Raw genomic sequence first — 19,747 nt, 5'->3', positions numbered from 1 at the left:
AGTTTGGTACAGGTAGGGCTTATAGTTACTTGGGAATGGACCTGCTCCAAAAACTTTAACCTGGTCACTCAACTGGAAAATCTAGGTCAGATCCAGCATCCGAAGCGAGTGTGGTAGTGTCCATCCCTAGATGCATCATCCATGCAAGTTTGGTCCAGGTAGGGCTTATAGTTACTTGGGAATGGACTTGCTCCTAAAACTTTAACCGGGACACCGACGCTAACGCCGACATTGACGCCGGGGGTATAGCATAAGCTCATCTCGACTTCGTCGAGGTGAGCTAAAAATTGTTTACAGACAGACGGACAGATGACAGACACCTTACTATCGCATAAGCTCTTCTGGTCTCTGACCAGTAGAGCTAAAAACTGAATCCACACTACCTAAGGATGCTTCCATATTATTATGATTTATCATTGCAGAGCTGTTTTCCAAAGATTTATTTTCCTATATATATATATATATATATATATATATATATATATATATATATATATATATATATATATATATATATATATATTCCAATGTTATTAAACTGTGTTCCTTGATTGTGGTCCAACCATACCCCTGGAGATCTTGATTTGAACAAACTTGAATTACACTACCCGAGAATGTTCCCATGTAATTATGACATCATGGCAGAGCTGTTTTTCCAAAAGACAATTTTCAAAGATTTTTCCTTTTAAATCCAAAGTTAAACTTTTTCCTTATTGTGGCTCCATCATACCCCTGGGACCTTGATTTGAAAAACTTAAATCTACATTACCTGAAGATGCTTTCATATTAATATGACTAATTGTAGACTTGCTGATTTTCAAAATATTGTTTAAAGTTTTTCCTACATTTATACATATTCCCATGTAAAAATTGTTTCCCCCATAGTGGCTTCACAACCTCTCCCCTAAAGAACATTACTTGAAAAAAATACCCTGTCAGGAAGCTTTCACTTAAATTTATCTCCTCTGGTAGACTGGTACACTGGTTGTTGAGAAGATTTTTTAAGATACCCACCCTATGTTTGCTTTTTTTATAATCATCTCCCATTTGATATGAAGGGAAACATCCTCTTGAAATGATTTCAAGAAGGTGTGGCCCTTCATTTGAACAAATTGAAATTCCATTTACCCAAAGATGCCTTGTGGCAAGTCTAGTTGAAACTGGTTACTGTATTTCTGTGGAGGAAGTCGAAAGTGTAAAAAGTTACAGACATATGATGGACAACAGGTGATCAGAAAAGCTCACTTGAACCTACTGTTCAGGTAAGATAAACAATGAGCACTGAAGTTAGGTGATAGCATACACATAGGTCATAGGAAGGTAATCAATTTACAAATTTTCACATATTTATTCACATTTTCATCATTTTTTGTGCAAGCTATAGCCTTTTTACAAAATATACATAATACTGTATCTCATGCACTCAGAATCACATACATTTTATGCAACAGAATTACAGATAAACTGTGTTGTGTTTTCCGAATTGAAAAGTATTTCAAATTTGACAAAATTTCATCAGAATTAATGAACATTATGAAATTAAGGAAAATCTTTCAATTTATGACCCTCTTGTGGCCTCTGTGTATGTTTCTGAATCAAAACCAATGCTGTTTTTCAGACAGCATTATATATAAGGTTCTTAATTTCAAACTTTCACAATTTTAACTGTGTTTGGATTTTTATGACAAATTTTTTTGTTAACATACATTGATCTTCAAATCATTCATTTTATTTAATACTGACCTTAATGTGACTATTTCCAGCTTTTATGACTGCATCACAGAGAACCTGGTTTTTCCACATAGAAGCTAGCTGACAGAGAAGAGAACTGGAATGGATCTGGTTCATGTAGACTTTGTGGTAAAACATGATGGATAGCTCCTGTTAGAAAACGTAAATGCATAGTTTAAACTCTCAGAAATATTCTGCACTGCAATTGCAATAAACATTTTGTGAATTATTCTTTAACATGCATGCAGTGATATTCCTATTAGACTTTTGTGGAAAAACATGATGAGTGTCTGCAGTTAGAAATTTTACACATTATTCTGCAATTGGAATTGTAATGAATGTTTCCCCATTTAAAAAAAAGAAACAAAAAAAATCTATGTAGTGATATTTCAGGGCCAATATGGGGCAGAGGTTTTGGCCTTGCAGACACAATTAGAAATATGCCTGGGTTTTTTTTTACACCCCAACACATAGTGGATAAATTCCAAAAGAAAAACTTACTAAGTGTGAGTTTACAATCAGTTTGGTTACGAAACTGCATGATTTTTAGTAAAATTCAAGCAGTTTGAAAGATCAACCATGTTGAATTTCTTCATCTTTATATAATATTCATATCACTTTGTGCATGATATGTTATTAATCCATACCATTATTATTCTCGATTTTCGATATTGTACGCAATGTATATTAAAACCAGAAGTCTCTTCTATTAGACACACAACAGATACATGTTATACAATACAAAAATTTAATTTTAATCAATTTTAATGAAAAACAGTTTCTATGGCAACTTTAAAAACAACTTGGTATTTACCTAACCTCTCCTGTAAATAGGGAAAGTATTTTGTTTGCAGAATCAGGAATTAATGCTCACTTAAAAATTCGAACTAAGCCCCTATGTACTGTTGTATTTCATCTTTCCACAAAGTAATTGACATTAGAATTATCATACAGCTTATTTAACTTGTATTGAACTCATCGCTTGTTGTAAACTCAAAATAAATCCCTGACTAGAATTCTTACTACTTCTTTGATTCAAAATCTTGGTTAATTTGAAGTCACTTGTATTGAATTATTGCTTGTATTGATGCAATTTTACTATGTTATTTGTGAATGAAAATGTGCCATGTGCCCTATATATGATATTGAATGATCATATCAATCTTCATAAACAGAAGAGTTCCACTTCAAATTTAGATAAGTTGTGCATAATGTTACAACGGATAGAAAAGAAACATGAAGCACATGATAAAAAAAAACGAAAAATGGGGTTGTTGTTTTTATATTCAATAGAAGGTGTGATAATCTGTGGGCGAATAAATTTTGATGTGGGCCCAACAATAGCAAGGTTCAGTAGCCTACATGGCTATCAAGGATTACAAGTTAGTTTAAAACCCTGCTACATATTAAAAATCTGGTCGCCCACATGGCGAATGATTTTTTACCGGAACATAATCACATTTCAGTTTTATTTTATGTACTTTCAGTTTTTAAGAAAACATTCTACTAACTTAGATTATTTGTGTTGCGTACAAGCACATTACTCAAACATGTACATGACTGAGATCAAAAAATGGTGATTTATCGAAGCGGTTAAATCTCCGTTAAATCTTATGACACGAGAGCAAATGTTTGAGATTGTTCTAATAGAAATATTGTAACAATCAGCTATGGTTCTCACACACGCCATTCGAATAGTTATTCACAGATAGAATTTGAATTACCGTGTCAAATGCACACAATAAAAGATCGTGATCAAACTTAATCACAGGTTGTAATTTATCATTTAATATGCCCCCTTGTTAAACCATAGACGCTTCACTTGTATATAAAGTTAAGGTTAAATACTACAAAATGTAATGAACATATTATCGGATCAAAGTTTTTAGAAAGGAGAAAACAACAATAATCCATATACTGCGAACATATAGATACTACGAATAAAAAAAACATAGGTAATCAGAGATTACAGAGCTCACCTCAACGAATGTTGTCTTTAAGTAAGGCAAAGTCCCACACTAAACTAATAATCTAGGAGTGTGCATCCCTAGATGCAACATTTATGCAATTTTGGTCTGATAGGGCTTGCAGTTACTTGGGAATAGACTTATTTGAAAACTTAAAACTAGTCACTCATTCAGAAAATGTAAGTCAAATCCAGCATCCAAAGCAAGTTTTGAGTTTGTTCGTCCCTTCATGCATCATCCATGCAAGTTTGGTCAATATAGGGCTTTTAGTTACTTGGAAATGACATCTGCTCCAAAAACTTTAATCTGGTTACTCATCCGGAAAATGTAGGTCAGATCCAGCATCCGAAGCAAGTCCAGTAGTGTGAATCCTTAGATGTATCATCCATGCAAGTTTGGTCAATATAGGGTTTATAGTTACTTGGAAATGACATCTGCTCCAAAAACTTTAATCTGGTTACTCATCTGGAAAATGTAGGTCAGATCCGGCATCCCAAGCAAGTCCAGTAGTGTGAATCCTTAGATGTATCATCCATGCAAGTTTGGTCAATATAGGGTTTATAGTTACTTGGAAATGACTTCTGCTCCAAAAACTTTAACCTGGTCACTCATCTGGAAAATGTAGGTCAGATCCAGCATCTGAAGCAAGTCCAGTAGTGTGCATCCCTAGATGTATCATCCATGCAAGTTTAGTCAATATAGGGTTTATAGTTACTTGGAAATGACATCTGCTCCAAAAACTTTAATCTGGTTACTCATCTGGAAAATGTAGGTCAGATCCAGCATCCCAAGCAAGTCCAGTAGTGTGAATCCTTAGATGTATCATCCATGCAAGTTTGGTCAATATAGGGCTTTTAGTTACTTGGAAATGAGATCTGCTCCAAAAACCTTAACCTGGTTACTCATCCGGAAAATATAGGTCAGATCCAGCATCCCAAGCAAGTCCAGTAGTGTGCATCCTTAGATGTATCATCCATGCAAGTTTGGTCAATATAGGGTTTATAGTTACTTGGAAATGAGATCTGCTCCAAAAACATTAATCTGGTCACTCGTCCGGAAAATGTAGGTCAGATCCAGCATCCGAAGCAAGTTCAGTAGTGTGCATCCTTAGATGTATCATCCAAGCAAGTTTGGTCAATATAGGGCTTATAGTTACTTGGAAATGAGACCTGCTCCAAAAACTTTAACCTGCTCCAAAAACATTAACCTGGTCATTCTTTAGCTGAAATTGCAGCATCTGAAACCTTGACTGGTACAATGAAACACACTAGAAGCATCTTCCATGCATCTCTGACTAATATAGGCCATAGAAGTACTTGAAAAGAAAACTGCTCCAAAAACCTTAACCTGGGACGCTGACGCCAATGCCGAGGGTATTACATAAGCTCCCCCAACTTCGTTGAGGTGAGCTAAAAATTAGAAAAAATTAGGATTTTTGTGTTCTTATTTTTAATTTACATATAATGTGGGCCCGTGGATCACATTGTGGGCCCGTAAAATTTGAAGAGTTAGGAGCCCACATGGCCCCTAAGGTTTCAAAAGTTAACCACAACCCTGTTTATCATGTTTATTAAGAGTCTGAGTCTCATTGCAAGTCTGGAAGTAGTTTGTTTCATTTTAAATATAAAACAAAAAAGAAAAAAAACATAGGTAAGGCCAAACAAAAAAATATGTGTGGTTCCGGTTACACCTCCAAAAAAAATTAGGGTAGGTAGGTAGGTTTTTTTTTTGTTTTTTTTTTTAAACAAAATGATTTTCTTAATTTTTCTAAATAATACCTATCACTCCTTTGCAAGTGGCATTTAGATGTGGTATGATAATATACTAGTCAATATTGGTAGGGGACACCTACATGCTAGCTTGCTTTGGATTTAATCCTATTAAACACTTATACTATGATTTGCAAGGAGGCTGTCATTGCTGAAACTAAAACTTAAACTGGAGCCATTGATAGAAATCTGGGAAAATTCCGGAAAAAATATGAAAATTGCCAAAAAAAGTTTAGGGTCGGGGTTATAAAATAGGGACGGTCGGGTAACCGGAACCACACATATTTTTTTATTTGGCCTAATCAAAGATAACAAAGCTCAACTTGACAAATGTTATCAGTATAAGTAATAGTGGTGTTCCAATCATCGATTATAATCGAAAATCAGTCGATTGTTGGCATAATCCAAGCGCTTGATTACAAAATTTTTATTCTGATTAATCAGATTATTTATTTTATTTTACAAGCATAATGGTTTTTAAGCTGAATATTCCAGCTGCGACTTATCTATTAACTTATTTGAGCATCGTAATGGCGCAGACAAACAGACATTTTATTCATACCCGGTTAACAACGCTAATTCCCGGGTATGGACGTACTTTGGATTCTACAAAATGAATGATGAACCAGCTGGACTAGATAGAACGTTCTATAGATATTGTCCTACAGACTAAGGCTTGTCCCGAGACACAGTTAGATTATTCTAACTACAGGTGGACCACCACAGAAAGTAGTTATTCACCCATTCTTACCATTCAATAAACTAAACTGACAGACTTTGGAAATGTCCGTTTATAATTGATAATTAGTTAGTTACAATAGCCCGATCATCGATTATGAAATTCTTACCGATTCCCATCACTAATAAGTAATGTAAATCTCACATCATATTTTCTTTATAGTTAGTGTGCATCCTGAAAACAATATTCCAGTGTTCTCGAAAAAATATTCGGACCGGCAGTCTGATGCATTTTACAGGATCAAATGAATTTTTGCCGGACCAAAACTTTTTATCAACAAGGACATTTATTTTTATTAGGTGTTTTCCAAGACATTCAAAGATTTATATTGTCAGTTGCATCATGTGCGTTATATGGATTGGCGACCTATTGCTGTGTTTATTTTCGTAAGCAAGCTAGGCAAACAATAATATATAAAAAAAGAAACAAAATAAAATAGCAATATATTATGTTAAATACATTATTCTGTGGTATTACCTGAGAAACTTTTTTCAATGGTGTTTTGTTTTTTTTTTATCTACATTATATACGCTGCCTTTCTACTTTCATTTTTTGTACGACCATATTAAATTTTTAATACAATTTACTAATAATAGATGAAATAAAATATAAATGAAACACTTAGATAATAAAGAATATGTTGTTTGGTAGTACTGTAAATTTGGTGCAATTATTTCTTCAAAACATTCGACTGAAAGGAAAACTGTTTGACTTATGTATCTACATACCCATCGGGAGAAAATGCCAATTTTTGAACTTGAGATAAGTGGTCCCTTGAACTTCAGAGCTTACAAGAGTTTGCATGTATTTTATCATGTTTATATACGATCAAATTAAGTAAAAAAAAAACAAATTTCAATGAAGAGGCCTTCGGACATTCGGACCGAATATTGTAACTTCATCATCGGACCAAATCAATTTTCATCAGATCTGTCCGACGGAGCGGTGCTTTTGGGATAGACTGACATTCATGCAAGTTCTGTGTAAGTAGATCTTGTAATTCAGGCCAAAAAATATAATAGTCTTGTTTCCTGCTACCCGACCTACTCTATTTTTTTGCACCCGACCCTAAAGATGTTTTTTAAGTTTTGGAAGAAAAAAAATCAGAAATTTCTGGAATTTCATCGTTCTGTCACTGTAATCGGTTTCTGTGTTAACACAAAACAAGCATTTCATGAAATTCTTGTTTTAAATATGGACTTTCATAAAATACCACTTGAGTTGTGCATAACAAGACATGAAATTTAATTTTAAAAGACAATACTGACCTGTGACATGTTTAATTTGATCTTGTATTAGTTCATATCCAAAAAATGCTGTTGGAAAAAAATAATAAAATAAAAATATAAAATAAAATAATTTTCCTACCTACCTACCCTATTTTTTTCAGGCTGGTAGCAGGAAACAAGACTATTATTTTTTTTGGCCTCATTGGGAATTGATCTGTTCCAAAAAACTTTAACCTGCTCACTTGTTAAGAAAATGTCTTTCATTTCCTACATCTGAAGCAAGTCTGAAATTGTCCATCCTTTGATGTATCATCCATGCAAGTTAAATCATAACAGGCCATATAATTATAGAGCTACTCCAAAAACATTGCCATGGTCACTCTTTTGGAAAATATTTCTTGGGAATGGACCTGCTCCAAAAACTTTAACCTGGTCACTCATCTGGAAAATGTAGGTGACAGTAGGTCAGATCCAGCATCCGAAGCAAGTCTGATAGTGTTCATCCCTAGATGCATCATCCATGCAAGTTTGGTCCACGTATGCCTTATAGTTGCTTGGGAATGGACTTTAAGTGGTAAGTTGAAAGAAGGCTGTTTTTTTTTCGGAGATGATGTTTGCATTTTACTTATGATCACTGATCAAGCAGTCCCTACGCATCATAAAAATCAAATTTTTTTTTTCAAATAACAAAGAATAACTTACCTTACTCTTTCATTCAAATCAAGAAATTAATCAGATTTTTTATTCGATAAATCAACAAATGAGAAATTTAAAATAGCAAAAGGTGACCTGTGGTCAGCTAGATTAGAATAATGCTGGGACTATCACATAATTTAGTAAACATGTTAATGCCAGAGTTTATGTCTCTGTTTAAGTTACTTTGTGTTTCAGATGCATTGGTTAAATATTAATGCAGAAAATTATAAAGACAACTTTTCCATTAGCCACCCTAATTTTACACCTTACTGACAACTTACCAAAGGAAAAACAGAATTTATGTAGTGACCTGAATTAATATGTTGAAAATTCTAATATCCGAGGGTGTAAACCCATTCTTTTTTAATTTTGCCCACCTTCCAAGGAAGACAACTCTGTCAGAATTCTGCGACATTCAAATCAGTAACTTCTATTCTCAAAAACATATTAGATATGTGCTCTTCAAGATATTTCTGCCCAAGGATTTGCACTGGAAGGCAATTGCACATATCACAACGATACAAAAAAACTATTCATTACCACAAATTCATTTGCTCTCTTCAGTTAGATTTAGCCTAGTTTAGCATAAATCACCTCAATGATTTCAGGATTTAAACTGTTTGTCAAGAAGTTAAATGCGCTGTGAATGCAAATAAATGTGTTCAACATTATTATACTAAATACGACTAAATCCAAACATGTTATATACAATTTACCTTCTGTTTCTTATTTTTTATATTTCGGTCTTTGCCTCTTGGAACTCTTGAACAGCTGCGCAATAGTTTTGCGCATCGAAGATTGGAATTTCCGTTTCCGCATAAATTAAAATCTAGTGGTGGATCTTACAACAATGGTGTAATTCAAAAGTTCAGTGTCCTTAGGCTTTCAGGAAAACATCGTGCATGCTATTAATACTGACTGAATATAAATCATGTTTTAATATGCTGTTTGAGACTCAAGGTTTTTTTTCGCGTTTACCAGACATAAACAGTCTGAAAAATATATGTCAAGGATTTAGATAATTTGTCTTTTTTTTCATTACGATACCCCCTTATTTAAAATCAAAATAATTGTTTTATAGAGAAAAAACAGCAATAATTGCCTATAAAGGTGCCTGACATTTCTTTTTCAACATCGCACCGAAAATAGAATAAAGATCTAAATTAATATATTCTCTCTCGATATTTCGATATTTCTTCATACGTATCGAAATGCGTATCGTCCTCACACAGAATCGATATTCTCAATATATCGTCCCAGCCCTGGTGAATGTTACTCCTCAGGTGGCTAAATCATCGAATTGACCTCAAAAACAGTAATAATTGTATATGATACATGAGTATACATAGACAATTTTTTTTATGTTGAATTTTTTTTTAATTAAAGTGATATACCTACACGAATGATGCAATGCAAAGCTCTAGATTCCTGTATGTCAATTTTCATACATATAAATCTTTAACCCTTTCGCTGCCAACGTAAATTTTTGAATTGCCAAAAAACGTAACGTCACACGTAAATGACGTTACAATAGTTGTGACGTTATTAAAAATTGCGGGTTTACGTTGTATCAATGACGTAAATCGCACCTGCTTTATGTATAATTTCAACAAATTTTAATAAGGCGAGGAAGATCCTGTTTCAGCGCATGATCTGGGACAAAGTAATTTTTTAAAAGAAAGAGACATTGGTAAACTTTCCATTTTGCATACTGGTATGTATTTACAATGTACGGAAGATAAATACGTTGTTTAAAAAAAAAAGTACTCTGAACGCATTCTGTATGAAATTTTATGGGTTTTTCTTCCTAAAGAAAAAAAATGATATTGAAGCATTATGCAACAATTACATAGTTATAGGAAGTGGATGCACATTCTAGATTTAACGTGTGCAGTGACCGATGTTCTTTCGTTTAACTTGAAAAAAAAATGAATAATGGTATTAAAGCGTAATTTTTTTTTCATTTTTAAAACATTTAACGCCCTCTCCGGCCTCATACAGCGGTTTGCCCTTGTATACAATTTACAGTATTTTCAGAAATCGGTGGCGAGTTCAAAATTTTTTTAGTGGGATACGAGTCAGAAGCAACCAGCTCAAACTTGAAAAATATATTTTGTGTATCGGGTATAAACATGTATATGAATGAAGGGGAAAGGGGGAGGGGGCATGGTTAAGTTTTTTTTCAAATACACGACTCTCTCCTCATACTTTTTAAGTGAGCTTAGTATTTCCTAAGGTTGGTTTTTCGTTACTTTTACATATAGATATTTAATAACTCAAATGGAACATTTCAAAATGAAGGAACCCCCCTCCCCAACTCGCCTCATGAATCGTACATAGTTTTTAAAACTTAACATCCCACGTTACCTGCAGTCCGTAAGCTTTGTATCCGATTCCATGCTTCTTTTGATACAAGATTAAACAAAAACTGCATTTTTTGATGGATGGTCTACTCAAGCATAGATCAACCACAAATTATGAAAATCGACCTCCATTAGATCACTAGAGAACTTTAAAGATTCATATACTAGTATATATCGCCTTAATTTTTGGCAATTAATCCTTCCTGTTGATTGATTATCAACTTGCAATACTTGAACGAAGCCCATTTATCTTTTAATATATTTTTCAGTTACACCAGTCCACTTCCGATCTTTTAATAGGAAACAAAAAATATACATTGTATTAATTTTTTAGACCCGGTTCTTCACGGCTCAATTCATTCCGAGTGTCCGAATATCGGGCGTTATCAAAATTTTTAAATAAATATACCGATCGTATTATGATTTAAAATAAATATTTTAAGCATACATGTACGTAAACTCACCCTAGTAAAATTTGAAAGAGACTTCACAAAATTCCACCTTTTTTTCGTATTTTGTATCTTAAAAAATATTCATGGTAACATAATGAAAAAAGGATTGGTGGTTTAATAAAACTAGCTGCAATGATGTAGCCCCCTCCCTTTTTTTTTGGGGGGGGGGGATCCTCTCCAAAAAATATCAGATAAAAAATATCGGAGAGGGCTACATTATTACAGCTAAAATAAAAACATGAACAGTTAATTATTTAATAAATTCAGATTTAACATCCCCCCCCCCCCCTGAATTAAAGAAAAATACACACACACACACCAAAAAAATGCTCGGTCACTTTATGCTATACTAATTTAACTGAGAAAATCAACACTTGAGAATTACTGAAAAAGTCAATCAATAAGTTTAAAGCATTATAATAATGTATTCAAAACGATTCAAACTAAATCGCTATTTTAGTAACTGTGTTTTTATTCTCTCTCTCTCTCTCTCTCTCTCTCTCTCTCTCTCTGAAATTGTATTTGTCTATATATAATGTCTTCAACAGGTTGGAGAGAATACTCGAAATCGGATATTATCCGTGAAATCGCGTATAGTCCTCGATATCAGGGTATCGTTGAATCCGCGAAATCGGGTATACCGTGCAACTTTCTGTAAAAACAGAAAAATAAAGCAACGGCGCATTTTGTCAGTTAGTGTTCCTTGTACATCAGTATCTTGGGAGTTTATTTTTATTGAACTCAATTTAAATGGTTGTCTGACAAGTTTAAAATCACACGACAAACACTGCTGGGGTAGCAAAGAAGGCACGGTGGCGTCATTATTTTTCAGTACAAGTTCTAAAAACAAATAACTACCATGTCGTCTGTGTTTATTTCCCTATAAATTATTCCCCAAGCTTAATTTCTTAACCTGTGCATTATTCACAAAATGTAAAACTTTGAAGAAATTTAACGACTAACGCTGTGTTATGTATTTTTTACTTAAAAATGTATGGTGTCCCTTTCACGTTAAATTTAAATTATTCCTCAGTTGGTGAGTACATGTATTTCTCATCGATATAGAATACCGACGTTTTCGTAAGGGAAAAAAAATAAAATTAAAAAAAAAACAACAAACAAACATACAAAAACAACAAAGGGAAAAGCAGGTTGAAAAATGATATAAAATGAAATAAATTTAATATCTACATGTGTACATGCATGTAAACTTTTAAAATACATTTTTAAAAATTAATACAGTGTATATTAATAAAGGTAAAGAATCTTTAGTAAAATCATCAGTTCCTCCTATGGTGTATCTATGCAATCCTGCAATTCCTGAGGGGAAAGGGGAGGAGCGTATTTTTTGAAGAAAATATTTTAATGTCAGTTTACCATGAAAATTTTCATTCAAAGAACCCGCCAATGTTTTGGTTGCATTTTGATTGATGCAAGCGACGTTATTTTACCTGTATGTGTTTGTGTGGAAATTGATGACGAGATGTCTTGTTAAAAGGATTTTCGTTTAGCTGGGGTGAGGGGGGGGGGGGGGGGCTTGGTTCATATAAATAAATAAAAAAATCCAATTCGCGTCTTAGCTTAAGTCTTGAGCTGCATTGTTTTTAATTAATCATCCATAGAGACTGGAGACACTTTCTTTTATTATTATTATAGTATTGGATAGACAGGGTAGATTTTCCCTTCAGAGTCTGTAGTTTATTTTAGGTTATATCGCTTTAAACCTCATTATAATATGCTAAAATGCGTTATCTGATTGATTCTAGACAGTACGTCACGTGACAGGGAACTAAAACTTTATAATTCCCTGTCTTTTCTGTAATCTGTGATACTTATTACTCATGGTTATCACTTTTTGTTATTATTCATATATGGTGAAAAATGTGTTAAAAAATAAACATGAAGTTTAGTTATTTTTAAAACTTGTCGAATGTGGTAGAAACTGAGAAAATGTCTTTCCTCAGAGACAGCCGATAAGATAATTTTTCTAAACAAAAAAGCGGTTGATTTTCCCTGTACGTATAGAAATACTGTTATGTACTTATAAGTGCTTCACTAATGCGAGAAGTATTTGCCAGTAACGGCCTGTGTTGTTTTTGTAATAAATTACTAATATACTGGGCTTTGTTTGTAAGAATATTAAATGGACGTATACCATTTACCAATTATCTTTTGTTATCTTAAGATAGCTCAAATGCAAGGAACAAACCATAGCTGTGACATGTTTTGACACTTCGATAATTATTACAATTATTATCAAAACAATTCGCTTACATTTTAAACTGTTTAAGGACATTTTGATAGCCAGAGCAATGAATAATTGAATAAGCAGTATCTAACTGTTTAACAATTTCATAGGCACCTGACGTGTAAAAAGTGTGAGGTTACCCCCCCCCCCCCTTTATTTCAAAATAAGATTTAAAAAATATCGGCTGTCAATTTTTTAATGCTTACCAAAATAAAAACTGACTGCATGACTGTACAGACCGATTACTGATTTCTGCTGAAATCATACATTTTGGAGAATTAGGTTTCTAAATTTATTTCATATAATCATGCTATCCACGCGTTACGTTGTATTACTTTTGATGGTACTTTTTAAATATATTTAAGTAAAAGGGTTTTTGAGTTATGAATACGTCATGTAGCAGTGACGTTTGAATTTTTTTTTTTCAGAAAATGTTCCGAATATTCAACTATCGTTCGAATAATGCAATCGAATAATCGACTAAGGAAAATAAATATTTTGACATCCCTACGAAAAATACATCAAACACAGGAAACAAAACGAAACAGGAAATAAATTTTAATTTGTTCTTTAGAAAATATGACATGTGCAATGTCTTCATACGCAACAAAATAAAATAAATAAACTTGACAATATTAGATCACGGAATTAAACAATCAGTCATTCAATCTAAATGCCTGGAATTACTGGTAATCTATAAACTCGGAACGTTTTCTCAAGGTTTGGCTTACACGTACTTGTTATTATGACGTCATTTACGTAAAATGACGTTGATTCTAACCGTTGCTGCTAAATGGACGAGTAGTTCCTCAATATACTGAATTTATAATGGTATGAAAATATACTTTTGAAATGCAATCGTGTTCATTGAGCATATTCAATAGTAATAATACCGGTATTATAAGTAACAACTCATTTATTTGAAAAATTTATGGCGTCAACACTGGTATGAAATTCACTTTGTTTATCCATATATTTGCCTGAAATTTTCATGATATTCTACAAATAAGCCATAAAAACTTTAATGTTATGCAATGAAAAGATGCAAAAGTTCAATAATTATTTACGGTGAATAGAAGTAAAAGAAATACATAGTCACATTTCATTTCAATAAAATCGGCCCAAAATTGGCCCCGTGGCACTCTACGCAACTGTGTGATCGGCCCAAAATCGGCCCTGTGGCACAGAAGTGGTTAATTAAGGAATGAATTTAATAGCTACCCATTTTTTACGGTATAAACTTGCATGGTTGGGACAGTTTACGCTATAAAAAAGGCTAAAAGCGTAAACTTTTCCTACACAATTTATACGGTATAAACTGGGTATCTTAAATTAATTCTTAATAATTTAATTTTCAATCATTTAGTGTAAGTGATTAAGATGATTGGCCTTAAAAATGACTTCAAATTGTACAAAACTTTAAAAAATGTAACGTCAGGCGTATCGATACGTTTTTGACGCAAGTCATTGTGACGTAGGCAACCCGATTTATACGATATAAAGGAATTTTTTTATCCAGTCAAATACCGTGTTATAACCAGGAGAATACAATTTTGAACATACAAATATCAGTTTTTTCATTAAGAAAGAACAATATATGTAATCGTATTAATTTAAAAGTTAAGTGTGTTTTAACATCTAGATTATAGTAATTTGACCAGGAAAAAAATATCTCACGGCACAAAATAACTCAATCATTTGCAACCAGCCTGCTTGGAGAATAGGAATCCAAATTTAACAGTATTTCAAAATACTTTGAAAGAGAAAAAAATGATCATTATTGCTTTTTTAAAAAAATCTTTCGCCACAAAATATAGTTCCTCATTCAATGCTTTTTGTATGGAATTTTAGAAAGAGAGATCCAGACAAATGCTCAAAAATATCAGGATAGAAACCACAATGGAAAATAATGATGATGAAAAAACATATCTCGTTCTGTTGAGGAGGGGGGGGGGGGGAGGTAAAAACTTTGACAAGAAAAAAAAGCGAAACTGGGAAAAACTACATACATGTACATGTATTTCATGGGAGGAGTGTTGGGGGGGGGGATTGACAAGCATATTAAACAAATCAAACTCGAAAATTTTATTTCATGGGGGAGGGGGCAAGTGGGATAAGATGGTTGGGTAAACTGCCTTTCAATTTTAATATCCACACTATATTTCACCATATCAAAAATAAAGGACGGCCCTTTCAGTTACTACGGGCCTGGAGCGTTTACTCATATTTCTGATGAAACATGTGAAACAAGAAACAAGAATATCAGCAGTCACGATTAAAGTCATCATTTCGAAAGTTCTATATGGTCGAAACAATGACCTTGTCAGCAAATACAATTTATCATTAAGTCAAATCAGAGACATACAATAGATCCCTCTATTATACGTCTCTGGTCAAATGCTGACTGACGTTTTTCATACTAATTGTTGGGCCATTATTTACACACTAATGGTCGACGGATTTTTCGGCTATTTCCCGATCATGACAAGGAGCACACGGCGGGTGTGACCGGTCGGCAGGGGATGCTCAGTCCTCCATGGCACCTGATCCCACTTCTGATGTTTTAGAGGTCCGTGTTTGCTCTGCTCCAAAATTTGTATTCTTTAATGGACTTTTGAGCTTGAATACTGTTCGTTATCTCCATATATTTCATTCTGAAGAATCAGATAGAATTTTTCAATGTTCATAATAAGTGTTCATTTTTATGTTTTTCAAAAATAAAGACAAAAGAGGTAACAAAGAATTAGGAGCGATCGGTCCAGAAGTCTGCTCTAGGTTCTCACAGCTTTGGCGCCCGTCATTCTATGCTTTTTTCATCTCTGTCCGTGTTGAACCCCCCCCCCCCCCCCAATCGTTTTGTTTGTTTTGTTCTTGAGCGGTATAATAACAGCCGGTGGATGAAGTTGTCGAACATTCAGCTGTTTATACACCTAAATACATTTTTCTCGAAATGTTTCTGTCTTAATACACTGTACTTTTCCCACATCGTTCTTATGCATCAAAATGTTTTGCACTAAAATTGCAGACTATATTATAGAAATAAAAGTAAACACAAAGGAGAAAAAAAACGAAAATGAATTCTAAATAAAATTAGAAAAAAAATTTTTTTTTTTAGGAAAATACACTTTCATTCATATGTCGACTCGATATATCCCTGTGAACTCGAAATAAAAGACACCACAGAGTCCGCCACATCTTTTTCATGTTAGGATGTTTTACTAACTATTGACGATAATGGCAAACTAATACCTAAACTGTATGACAAAGGGATGACTTCAGCTTTTCCATCGTCAACTTCCTTATATTCCGCTATCACCTGCATATGGTATTTATGTCTCCGAGTTTGATAAGCACCATGACTGTTTTTCCCTTTATATTTGTAACCTATTTTTTTAATTTTATTGGGGGGGGGGGGGATCTAAAATCCACCATTGTTGTAGGATATGTTATTGGTATCTAATGTAAAGATAGAGAAAAGCGATCAATCTCATAAAGCCAGTAAACAACACGAATCGTGAGCAGGGCAAAAACACGGACCCCTGGAAACACCAGGATCAGGTGTCTCTAGGAGTAAGCATTCCCTGTCGACCGGTCACTCCCGCCGTGAGCCAAATGTATTGTACAGGTATACAGAGTACTTCATAGTCAAATTTAGTATAAAAGCAATTATCTAACAAATAGTATTAAACATGTCAGACAAAATAGGACCCAACAATAGGTTATATTTACAAACAAGGTCACATAACGACCGTAGAATTTGCGAAAAGCTGACTTCAAACAGGGTTGTTGAAATCCTTGTAACATCAAATTATTTATCAGAAGCTTGCCTCGGTTTAAACTCTGATAGTACTCAGAGCATGCTCTTGAGTATCCAATAAACTGGGAGACATAAATACTACAATAAATAAGGAAGACATGGAAAAGCTGCTGCGGTCGATAATAATAAACAGTTGCTTTTCATATACATATGAGGAAAAGTTTCTATTTACACAAGTAATATATTTTCATGTTTTTAAATTGAGTAAATCGATGACGCAGCATCGTTCTAGATAACTCAAGCCCCTCTGGGGCTTGAGTAACAAGAGGAACTGTGAGCACTGAGCTCACTGAGCCCCCCCCCCCCGCTCCCATATGAGTATAATGGCAAAGTCCATTTTTTGCCATGGGAAAGCCCAAATATCTGTCCGATCAAAACATTAAATAGGAGGTGCACAATGGCACTTTGTAATAAAGATCCTGTAAAAGTATCACTACATTTTATTCAGTGGTACCTGTAAAGGAGGAGATGTGGATAAGAAATAGGTACCCCTGATATTATAGAAAGAATGACAGTGTCCATGTTTCCTACAGGAAACCTTAAACATGTGTCCGATCAAAAAGTAAATTATAAGAGGTGCACGATGGCACTGTGTAATAAAGATTCTATGAAAGTTTCATTTAATTTTATTCTGTGGTATAAGAGGGGTTTCAGATAAGAGACGGGTACCCATCAATATTATAGAAAGAATGACAGTGTCTATGTTTTGCTATGGGAAACCTGAAATGTATGTCCAATCAAGAAGTAAAATAGGAGATACACAATGGCACTACGTTTCTATGTTTTGCTGTTGGAAACCCGAAATATGTGTCCGATCAAAAATGAAATAGGTCACAATGGCACTATGTACCAAGGATTCTGTGAAAGTCTCATTAAATTTTGTTCAGTGATATAAGAGGAGTTGAGGATAAGAGACGGGTACCCCAATGCTTAACAGATGGACGCAAAGACAGACAGACGGACGGACACCCCCATCACTTTACATTCCCTGCTTTTCAAGCAAAATCTTAATTTCATCTTTCAAGAAGAAATTAACCTAACAAAAATGAAAAGTTTACAGAAGACTGTGAAAGGTAAACAAATTTTGATTTGAACAAAATTGAATCTACACTACCTGCAGATGCTTCATATAAATCTGACTAATCATGTTTTTGCTGTTTCTGGGAAAAAGATTTTTAGATTTCTCCTATATATTCCTATGCTTAACTTTGACCCCCCCTTTCTGCCCCACCCATCCGGGGGTCATGTTTTGAACAAACTTCAATATACACTACCTGAGGATGATTCCATATACATGTAAATATGACTAATCATGGCTTTGTTGTTCCTGAGAAGATTTTTTTCTATATATATTCCTATGTATAACTTTGATCCTCTGTTGTTGTCCCGCCCTAGTGCCTGGGTTTATGATTTGAGGGAACTTTCTACACTGTCTAACGTTGCTTCTGTATAAATGGCTAATTATGGCTTTGATGTTCTTGAGAAGAAGATTTTTTGATATTTAGTATTTCGATATTTTAGAGTTATTCCTTTATAAAACTTTGATCCCCTGTTATGGCCCGTCGTACTCCCAGGGGGTCATGAATCGAACAAATTTGAATCTACACTACCTAAGGTTGCTTCTGTATTAATATAATAGGATATAACTATTGATAATCCGATGGCTTTGCTGTTTTTGAGAAGAAGATTTTTAAAGATATTACCTATATATTCCTATGTTAAAATTTGACCCCCCTGTTGTGGCCCCGCCCAACCCCCGGGGGTCATGATTTAAAAACTTTGAATCTACACTTCCCGAGGATGCTTCTGAATTAATACGACTAATCATGGCTTTGCTGTTCTTGAGAAGAAGATTTTTAAAGATACTTCCTACATATTCCTATGTAAAACTGTGACCCCCTGTCATGGCCCGCCCTACCCCAGGGGTAATGATTTAAACAAACTTCATCTACACTACCTGGGAATGCTTCTATATTAATTTGACTAACAATGGTTTTGCTGCTCTTGAGAAGAAAATTTTTAAAGATATTTCTACATATTCCTATGTAAAATTTTGATTTGAACATGATTTGAACATCACAATTTTGGAAGAGGCATCCTTGCAGAATCTGTTGTATCTTTTATTTCAAGCTCACTGGAATATATCGACTCGACATATGAAAGGAAGTAATTATTGTTAATTGATAATACGTCGTCAATATATCTAAATGTCGAGTTGAAGGACACAACAAGTGTTTTCTTTTTCTCATGTAGAAGTTTTTGAATAAATTCTGCTTCATATGAATACAAAATAGGTCTGCTAATAAGGGGGGCACAATTGGTACGCATGGAAATTCCAACAGATTGTTGGAAGACCTGATCTCCAAACACTACGTAGATATTGTCTATCAGAAACTCAAGTACCTTTTTAATATCAACTTCAGAGTACTTGTGTTTACAATCAGAATGTTTTTTAACAAAATAATTTTGCAAATGACCAAATTGACAAGGTAAGTATATTTACGAGTTCCATTTTTAATGAAAAAGTAGTTGTCTATGACGTCAAAAAGGCTGGACTTAAATTTACCGTGGGGAATGGTTATATTAAGTGTTGAAAGTCATACGTCTTGATGTTGTTGATTTTGTTAAAATTTTGTGATTTCAAATTTTCTTAAAGTTCCTTCGAGACTTTCAAGTATAATTATCCATCTGATCTGATTTACACCACTTCTCAAATGTACTAGCTGTTGTACAGTA

The 19,747-nt window shown here is 33.9% G+C and overlaps 1 protein-coding gene across 9 annotated transcripts in view; it reads right to left on the bottom strand.

Moving 5' to 3' along the window:
* LOC133185378 (mucin-5AC-like) overlaps window positions 1-8,897 on the bottom strand; it is a 52,370-nt gene extending 43,473 nt beyond the window's left edge. For all 9 annotated transcript variants that reach the window (XM_061320604.1, XM_061320544.1, XM_061320579.1 and 6 more), the window contains exons 1-2: window positions 8,848-8,897; window positions 1,744-1,881 (exon numbers count right to left, since the gene is read on the bottom strand). In XM_061320604.1, coding sequence (XP_061176588.1) covers window positions 1,744-1,869 — 126 coding nt within the window. In that variant the 5' untranslated portion in view covers window positions 1,870-1,881; window positions 8,848-8,897. The remainder of the gene's footprint in view (window positions 1-1,743; window positions 1,882-8,847) is intronic.
* Between the last annotated feature and the right edge of the window lie 10,850 nt (window positions 8,898-19,747).

Source organism: Saccostrea echinata, unplaced genomic scaffold, assembly GCF_033153115.1.
Source record: "Saccostrea echinata isolate AGI-Se365-2 ecotype Australia unplaced genomic scaffold, CSIRO_AGI_Sech_v1 ptg000001l, whole genome shotgun sequence".
Lineage (NCBI taxonomy): Eukaryota > Metazoa > Mollusca > Bivalvia > Ostreida > Ostreidae > Saccostrea > Saccostrea echinata.
The sequence above is the reverse complement of the archived record's forward strand: the minus strand, read 5'-3'. Positions and strand labels throughout refer to the sequence as shown.